Here is an 8,592-nt window from a genome sequence, read left to right as displayed (position 1 = left end):
GAGCTATCCTGTCCGAACTATCGGCATCGCGGAATGAATGAGCAAATCGAATAAACCGTGCGCTCCCAAACGAGATGGTAAGGGCAGGGACGGATAGTCAGTTTCACAGTCCTTAGAGCTCTTTGGTTTAATCTGCAGCCTTATTGTGGTTTTGTTTCGTTTTTTTTAATCCCTGACATTGACTTTTGACATATTTCACTGGAATCGAGAGGGGGAAAAATACTCGCCGGACCCCATTTTATTGGGGCTACGGAAAGAAAATGCGTCAGCTGATTCCAGTGTCGTTTGTGTGAATGCTCTGGATGTTGTTTTGTGACACCCTCCCCGTTTTTCTTCCCTCTTTTGATCGGAACCTGTGTTTACAGTCCCAGGGTCTAATGGAAATCTGTATCTCCTCTGAACCGTCCGCTTCTGTCAAGACAACTGCGGGGAGAAAGTAGCGACCCACCAGCCTGCGTGCTCTTACTGTTCCCCTAGGAGCGAAGCTGCTGGAGAAATTCCTTCGACACAATGGATGGAGGCAGGGACCGGCGGCCAATTGTTCTCTATACTGTACCCTCAGCTGAAACGGGGAGAGAATTGCGGGGGGGAAAGATGCCAGGTCGTGATCGAGGGGGAGGAAACCCCAACCTTGCCGTCCTTTAATTTTTTCTTAAGGAAGTGGTTAGTCCTCAGCACGGAGTTGGGTCCGGGTTTTGTTGGAGATGGGGGGCGGGGGGAGGGGGGCAACAAACCCAAATCAAATATAAGCAAAGACTCCCTTCCTTGGCATCCTCTGGCCGGGTGGAACTTTTTGTGCTGCGGTGGAGATGTTGGGGGCCCGCGGTGTCACAACTTTGGAGATTAATGGATGACTTCGTTAATGACTCAGGGCGTCCGATGGAGGTGCGCCCGTGATTTGTGAGGTGCAAGGCGCTTGCTTGACAGTCCCAAACAATGAGAAGGGGGAGTGTGCGGAGGGGAGGCAAGCGGGGCAAGGGAGCCTCCCCGGCCAAGCTAAGCATCAGAGGCAGCAGCAACAGCAACAGCAGCTCAGACAACCCACCCAGGCAAACACACACACACACACACACACACACACACACACACCCTCTCTCTCCCTCAGATATCATTTCAGATTAGGAGGCAAAAGGGGGAGAGCGAGCGAGAGAGAGCGCGGCGGAGATACCCTTTCCCCCCTTTTAAAAAGTATAAATAATGCCTTGCTGGCCCCCAATGAGGCGTTCCTTCCCGACTTTTTTGGATCAATCAAACAGACAGTGGCTTCTTTTGATTAAAGCCCAAATTGTCATTGGGCAGAGGCAATCATGTGACAGCCAATTCGGTCCAATTTCAACCTTGTCTCCATGAATTCAATAGTTTAATAGTAGCACGGTCCCCATACGGCTGTAATCAGTGAATTAGAAAAAAAACACCCCACCAGCGATCTTCTATGATATTTTTTTTCCTTTTCTCTCTCTCTCCCTCTTCCTTTCTCTCTCTCCCTCTCTCTCGGTTTTTTTCCCCCTCCCCCCTTTTCCTGGGCCTTGCTCCCCCCTCCCCCTCCCAGAAGCGCTAAATAAGAGGGAACTTTTTCTCCAAGGGGGCTGCGAGTTGAAGGCCATGAATTTCGAATTTGAGCGAGAGATTGGTTTTATCAATAGTCAGCCATCGCTCGCTGAGTGCCTGACATCTTTTCCCCCTGTCGGTGATACATTTCAAAGTTCATCAATCAAGAACTCGACGCTTTCACACTCGACACTGATTCCTCCTCCTTTTGAGCAGACCATCCCCAGCCTGAACCCAGGCAGCCACCCTCGCCACAGCAGCAGCAGCCGCCCCAAGCACAGCCCCAATGCCAGCAGCGGCAGCCCAGTGCCAGCCGGCGCCCTCCAGCCTCCGGAATACCCCTGGATGAAGGAGAAAAAAGCCTCCAAGAAAACTGCCCTGCCGCCTCCTTCGGCCTCCGCCACTGGACCAGCCTGCCTGAGCCACAAAGGTCAGTTCAAAGACTTTGCTGCACCTTCAGCCTTCCTGGGACTCAGAGATCTCTCTCTCTATCTCCATATAATCTCCTTTTCTCCTCTCCCACTCCCTCTCGCTTGGATGGGTGCCTCCCTAACTTACGGCACTCCAATCCGGGTTCGCTGGAGGTCTAGCGGGGGATCCACAGGCAGATTCCTCAGAAACCAACCCCGCCGACACCCCCAAATCCCCCCACCCCAAACAAAGTTTCTTCTTTTTCTCTCCCCTAACTTGTTTAGCGTGGGATGATTTATTTGAGTTGGAGGTGACCCTCCTCTTGTCTCGCTGTCCTAGAGTTGGGATATTTGACAGTAATGAAGAGTGATAGATTGCTCTTGCTCAGCTAAGCAGCTGATGCATTAACTATAAATTGTTGTATGGCTAATATCAAAGTTTGCTCGGGTATGGGCAGGTTGGGGAGATGGAGGCAAATCAAGTTCCTGGAGCTAAGCGAGGAGGGTGGGGGGAGAAGCAAAAGTGGGTCCAAGAGACCGGGCTCACAGGAGTGCAAACACAATGGATTTACTGCATTCATGGGCGGCCATTTTGTTGCAGTTGAAATTTTAATGCTTTAAGAGAGAAAGAAAGAGCCCCCCCCCAGCTCCAACTAGCTCATTTCCCCCCACCAGGCTTGGATGTTCAAAATCCTAAAATAACACATTCTCCCTCCTCTCTCTCTCTCTTCCCCCCTCTTTCATATCTCTCATTCTAATGGTGCTTGTTGTTGTCTCCTTTTAAGCAGAATCTCTGGAGATTTCCGAAAATGGGACCGGGGGCTCCAGGAGGCTGAGGACTGCTTATACCAACACGCAGCTCTTGGAGCTGGAGAAGGAATTCCATTTCAACAAGTACCTCTGCAGACCGAGGCGGGTGGAGATCGCCGCTCTCCTGGACCTGACCGAGAGGCAAGTCAAGGTGTGGTTTCAGAACAGGAGGATGAAGCACAAGAGGCAAACCCAGTGCAAGGAGAACCAGAACAGCGAAGGGAAATTCAAAGGCTTGGAGGATCCCGAGAAAGCAGAAGACGACGAGGAGGAGGAGGAAGAGGAGGAAGAGGAGGAGAAATCCCTCTTCGAGCAAGCCCTCAACAATGTCTCAGGCGCGCTTTCGGAAAGGGAAGGCTACACTTTTCAGCAGAATGCACTAGCGCAACAGCAGGCTGTCACTGTCCACAATGGAGAGTCCCAAAGTTTCCCAGTTTCGCCTTTAACGAGCAATGAGAAAAATCTGAAACATTTTCAGCATCAGTCACCCACTGTTCCCAACTGCCTGTCAACAATGGCCCAGAACTGTGCAGCTGGCCTGAACAATGACAGTCCTGAGGCCCTGGAGGTGCCTTCTTTACAGGACTTCAGCGTTTTCTCCGCAGATTCCTGCCTACAGCTCTCCGACGCCGTCTCCCCCAGTCTGCCAGGGTCCCTCGACAGCCCTGTAGATATTTCAGCTGACAGCTTTGACTTTTTTACAGATACACTCACCACAATTGACTTGCAGCATCTGAATTACTGAGAAATGGCAGACCAACTTTTCTGAAAAGGGTTATTTTCCCCCTCTCCTTTTCCATTTTTGGGGGAGCGGGAGGGGGAGGGGAATGACTTGATTTAATTTCTTTCCCTTTTCCTGGTCAGTATTTTCCTGATTATTTTTTATTTTTCCTTCTCGGTGTGTTGGAGAGCTTATTTTGCCGTTTGCCTATGACATTTTTTAGTTGTGTCCGGTTTTAAACCTAGTCCCATTCTAGGTCCTTCTATGAAAAGCAATATATAAGGCCTGTAAGAAAGTGATCATATCAAAATTGTATCTTCACTTTCTTTTTATTTTTGTATTACATTAGGATGCGTTGTCATAAGTATTTTTGGTAGAATAAATTCTTGTTTGCTACAAGCATTTTTCTTATCTCTTTATCTCTCTCTTTCTCTTTCTCTCTGCTTCATACAAGGAAGTTAATCTCCGCCCCTCCCCTAGTCCTGAAATAAAATTAAAAGAAACAACACAATTTGGTCACAACCTTCGTCCTTTTTCGTTAAAAATATATTTATTAGGGGGGAAGCCAGCGATAAATGATGGATTTCCAAAGTTCTCAATATTCAAATAGGGGGGAGAGAAAAAAGAAACCTAAAATAACTCCAAAACTTACATTAAAATATATCCCCCCCTCCCTTGAATGCACATAAGACATTAGAAGCACGTTAAAATGTTTCTGTGCTATCGCAAACGATTTATTATAGTATAGGTTGAATATATCGTAACATTATATAAAAATTCTCTTCTACGTTTTAACTGATATTGTATTATAGGCAGAATATATCATATTATTGCAAGGGGAAACAAAAAGCACTACAGCAAGCCTTGCTGCATAAATGGCCAGAAATCGACAGAAGTGTATACTGGTTTCTACTATTGAACGCTATTTTTAACTATTTCTTTTGCGACCCGTGCCTTGGAAAGGGGGGAGGGATGGTGGTGTGGGGAACCAGAGCTGAGAAAGGAAGGCATTTGATGGATTTCCCAGCTGTCCGAAGGCCCCGAGAAAAGAAACCTAAAAGAGAGGAAATCAGAGGAGAGAATTAAAACACAAGCACACGCGGTTAGGATGTATGCAATGCATATGAAAAATCGCTTTCAAATCCTGTGGCTTTCGCTTGGTCTACGGAACAAAAGCTGTTGGAGGGCATCGAGTCCTACTGGAACTGGACTAACAAGTGTAGAGTCATGAGGTCCGTTTAAAAGTGCTACCATGCGGGGATAGCTGTGTGTATTCTCTAATCCGATTTCAATTCGGATTGTTAGCAAAATCCAGTATGCCTCTTTTCTTCTCCTTTTTTGCCCCACAGCCTATCAGTAGGCGTTAGCATACATCTTCGTGTGTATGTAGATATGCCAACGTAGATATTTATAGCCCGCTCCTTAAGAACTTCCCCAGATCTTTGCAGGCGCGGGTTTCCTGCTTGCTCTCCTCTGCGCACGTTTGTTGTGGTCGCCGTTGGCTTCCCTGTTTTGCAACCCCCCTCTAAGTGGGGTGGCGCTGAGCTGCGTGGGCTATAGCTGGAAAGACTGGGTGCAATTCTTCCTAAAGTCATAAATCAAACGCTTTCTGTGAATGAGAATGTCATCAAAGAGATCAATTGCAGGAACACATGCACAAATAAAAATCCTCTTACGTATTTGCTCGGGCTGGGGATCCCCGTCTGAAACCATTAAGCTAGGAGGCGGTTAGTCATAATTCATTTTTATTGCTCTCTTAAAACAACAGCTTGGCTAAGCTTCAGGTGCGGCAGGGAATCCCGGGCGCTCCCCCGCTCTTTTTTTCTCTCCCCCCCCTCCCCGCTTTTTGCTAAGGGTTTGCCTGGTTTGTGACACAGAAAATTCAACTTAGCGTGCATTTCGGAACGTTTTCCTTTTATACAGAGAAGGCAGCGCTCATGTTTGTTGTTGTTGTGTGTGGGGGGGGGGGGGACCTCCGGTTCAAAGAACAAAAGAAGCCTTCCATACAAATCGACTCCCCCCACAGCAGATTCTCTTCCCCACCCCCGCATATCAGAACTAGGCCGAGCCCTGCAGATATCCTCTTTCAAAACGAACAAGAGAGAAATTCGAAAGATTCTTTTTCGAATGCAAAAACAAGAATGCGCCCTGGCCGCAGTAACGAAGGCCAGAGATGGGTTTGGTGACGTTCAGAACCACCAGAGGAACCGATTCAACAAAGGCGGATGCAGGGTGACGGGGGGGGGGGAATCGGGGGGGGGGAGCAGGGCCTGCTCTGGAAAAGGCCTTCGTGGAGCTTAGGGGGCTTTTCTGTGGGCCTGCTTGCGTTTTCCAGAAGGCAGACATGGAATGGGAAATGTGGTTGCTTCGCCACACTGGGAAAGGCGTCCCCCTCCCCCGATCTCCCCGGCCGCCGCCGCCACCCCGCCCTCCATGTGTCCCCTTCTGCATTCTGGTAAAACAGAGGAATTGTGTTGGCTTCAGAATGCAAAAGCGTTGGGCCACAGAGACAATATAACAAAAGGGGAAAGAGTTCTTCTGAACAATGGCGGAGAAATGGGGGAGAAAGTGTGGAAGGGAGCAACGGAGCAGCAGGGACAGGAGGGAGGTTTCTGCTCAGAGAAAGGCGGCCAGGAAGGAGAAAGAGAGGGACAGGATAGGGGCCCAAATGAAATGACCAACTTTTCATAGGGAACAAGGCTTCCTTTAGATCTGGATTTATACCCTGTTTTCAAAGCCGGCATGCACCAACATAGTTTTTACATCTAAAGCTGTTAGGGAAATATTAAACCCCTACATGCACGTTCTTTTGTTTTACAAAACGCCTCCTCGTGAATCCACTCCTCGGGCCACGGGTTGGCCACTCATATCGATGCGATCTACTCCCAGACCGTCGTGCCTGGGCAATACGCGACTGTGCGTGCAATGAGTAGAATGGAAATCAATGGGGCTACTGGTAAAGGGAACCCTGTATCTGTCCTTCCTTCCAGTAAATTTTAGAATATATAAGTATTATTCTTAAACACACACACACACACACACACAGAGAGAGAGAGAGAGAGAGAGAGAGAGAGAGAGAGAGCGCGCGAAATCCGAGGTGTGACTACAGGGCCAAAAGGAAGTGTTTTAAAGTCCCACTCAGAGCGAGTTTAGCTCTACCAAAGGAAAGCCAGGAAGTACGCATGAGACTTTCAAAGTCTCACAGCCAGATTCGGGGCATGTTTGTCTTAGTAAACAGCGCATGCTTATCAATATTTTGAGTGGGCCTCGCTTTTGAGAGAGGGAGAAGGAAGAAAGGGGAAGCTGGAGAACAGCCTAATCCAGATCAGCAGCATTTTAGGAATGAAAATAGTATTATAGTTTCAGAGGAACTAGGGTGGTACGGAATCATACATGGGGTGTGTGTGTGTGTGTGTGTGTAGATAACATAGAAGCAACAGCCATTAACACACTAATACTAAATATTGGGCTGATTTCGACATTTGCAAGATGAAAGCATAAGAAGCCCGCATAGTTATTTCCGGACTCCGGCAGGCAAAGTTTGCCTTCTTTCTAGTCAGGCCTGTTTTCCTTCCTGCATTGCAGGGGGTTGGACTAGATGACCCTTGGGGTCCCTTCCAACTCTACCATTCTACGATTTCATGCTGAATTCTGTGCTGTTGAGTCCTCTCTGCTCACCTCTCCTTTTTGTGCAGATGAAGCCCCCGTGGGACCCACCACCTATCCACCTCCAACCCAGGGGTTTTCCTCCAGGTTTAAGCTGACCCTGCCTTTCCTTTGGACAGGTCTAGCCCCACCGAAAGCCAGGCGTCTCTCCTGGCCCCACGGACTTGAGCGGAATCAAGGATTTACATCTGCGAGAAGAAAGCACTTGCGGTCCTCGCGAGGGAATCCAGAGAGGCCTCTCCCAACGCCCGGCCATTTGTTTCCCTCGGCTCCCTCTCTCCCTCCTCGGAAGGAGGGCGGCAGCCTAGTGATCAAGCGCCTGGAGGAGCGCTGTCGACCCCCTCGCCCCTTCCTCCAGACAGTCTCCTCCCCCTAACCGTTGGCCATGCCATCCAAAGGGCTGCTATTTTAAAGACTCGCATCTTCCTAGACCTCATGGTTTAAACCCGTGGACACTCCTTGGGGGTGGGAGGAGGGAGGCAAAGGTTATACATGAGAAGCGGGGTGGGGGAGCAAAAGTGAATGGGAGGTGAGAGAGAGGAGAGGCCTGACGGTTTGCACAGGCGCCCTAGCGGCTCAGCTGCCGGCGAGAACCTGAAAAAAGCTTCCCTGGCAACCTTTGTAAGCGCTTCCTTCCTCTAACCGCGCCCAGCAGCGTCGGATCGTCCGAAAAAACAGCAACCCAGTACCCAGTCGCCAGGCAGGCGCACTACTGCCTCCGTTTCAGCCCAGGCTGCCGGCTCCAACTGCCTCCCACTGATTCTCTGTTTCCAGGAGCCAACGGCGCCATTCCCGCGCGTTAAAGCCAACCACGCTGCCCGCAGCAGCAGCAACAATGGCGTTGCCTTGCAGAGAGCCTCATTTCCATGCAAATAACCGCGCGAGAGAGGCTGGACCAAGCGCATTTTAACTCTTGCCGGTTCGCGCGCGCACGCCGGGGTCTGTCTGAGGACGCATCGGCAACTGGCAGAGCTCAGCCGCCGGCCTCCTACCTCTCCCCATGCCCCCAAACCTCCCCCAGCCCCCCTGATAGCGCTCTCTCTCTCTCTCTTTCTCTCCCCACCTCTCTCTCTCACACAGCAACCCCAGACTGCTGGAGATTGCCCAAGGCAGACCATAATTATCCAAGCGATCTAACTGTAGCCGAGAGGGTTCAGCCTAGCTGTGCTCTCTCGACGACAGCCCTGGAGAAAGCAGCAGCAGCAGGAGCAGCTACCCAACTGGGGACGCCCTGCGCGGGTCCCTTTGCTTACCTGCCAAGCCCAGGCTGTCCCTTCGTAAATCCATGCAAGAGCAGCCCCCTCCGGCGGCGGCTCGGTGCTTGCTGCTGCTGCTTCAGGCTGAGCGCCTGGGCGCGCACTGCCTCTCCGGCCCGGCTCTCAAACCCCAACGCGCTGACTGGGAACGGGGGAGGAGATGGGGGGTGTGGAGAGAGAG

At 50.4% G+C, this 8,592-nt stretch overlaps 1 protein-coding gene and 1 long non-coding RNA gene across 2 annotated transcripts; one reads left to right on the top strand and one right to left on the bottom strand.

Moving 5' to 3' along the window:
• Nucleotides 1-495: 495 nt before the first annotated feature.
• On the top strand, nucleotides 496-3,888 carry HOXA2 (homeobox A2). Its single transcript, XM_081882305.1, has 3 exons — nucleotides 496-520; nucleotides 1,550-1,978; nucleotides 2,747-3,888. Exons 1-3 carry the CDS (start codon nucleotides 511-513, stop codon nucleotides 3,511-3,513), a joined length of 1,206 nt encoding a protein of 401 aa, XP_081738431.1. The 5' UTR covers nucleotides 496-510; the 3' UTR covers nucleotides 3,514-3,888.
• Nucleotides 3,889-4,017: 129 nt separating this feature from the next.
• LOC309325740 lies at nucleotides 4,018-8,524 on the bottom strand. The gene is made up of 2 exons (XR_014149930.1): nucleotides 8,409-8,524; nucleotides 4,018-5,098 (listed from the first exon to the last, which is right to left on the bottom strand). It is a non-coding gene; the product is annotated as an uncharacterized lncRNA (long non-coding RNA).
• Nucleotides 8,525-8,592: the final 68 nt, after the last annotated feature.

This window comes from Podarcis erhardii (assembly GCF_964252035.2).
Source record: "Podarcis erhardii genome assembly, chromosome: 12".
NCBI lineage: Eukaryota > Metazoa > Chordata > Lepidosauria > Squamata > Lacertidae > Podarcis > Podarcis erhardii.
This window is presented reverse-complemented; position numbering and strand designations above follow the sequence as displayed.

Coding starts and splice junctions, on each gene's coding strand:
- HOXA2 (XM_081882305.1), top strand. Junction 1,979..2,746: donor AGCCTGCCTGAGCCACAAAG/GTCAGTTCAAAG, acceptor CCTTTTAAGCAG/AATCTCTGGAGATTTCCGAA.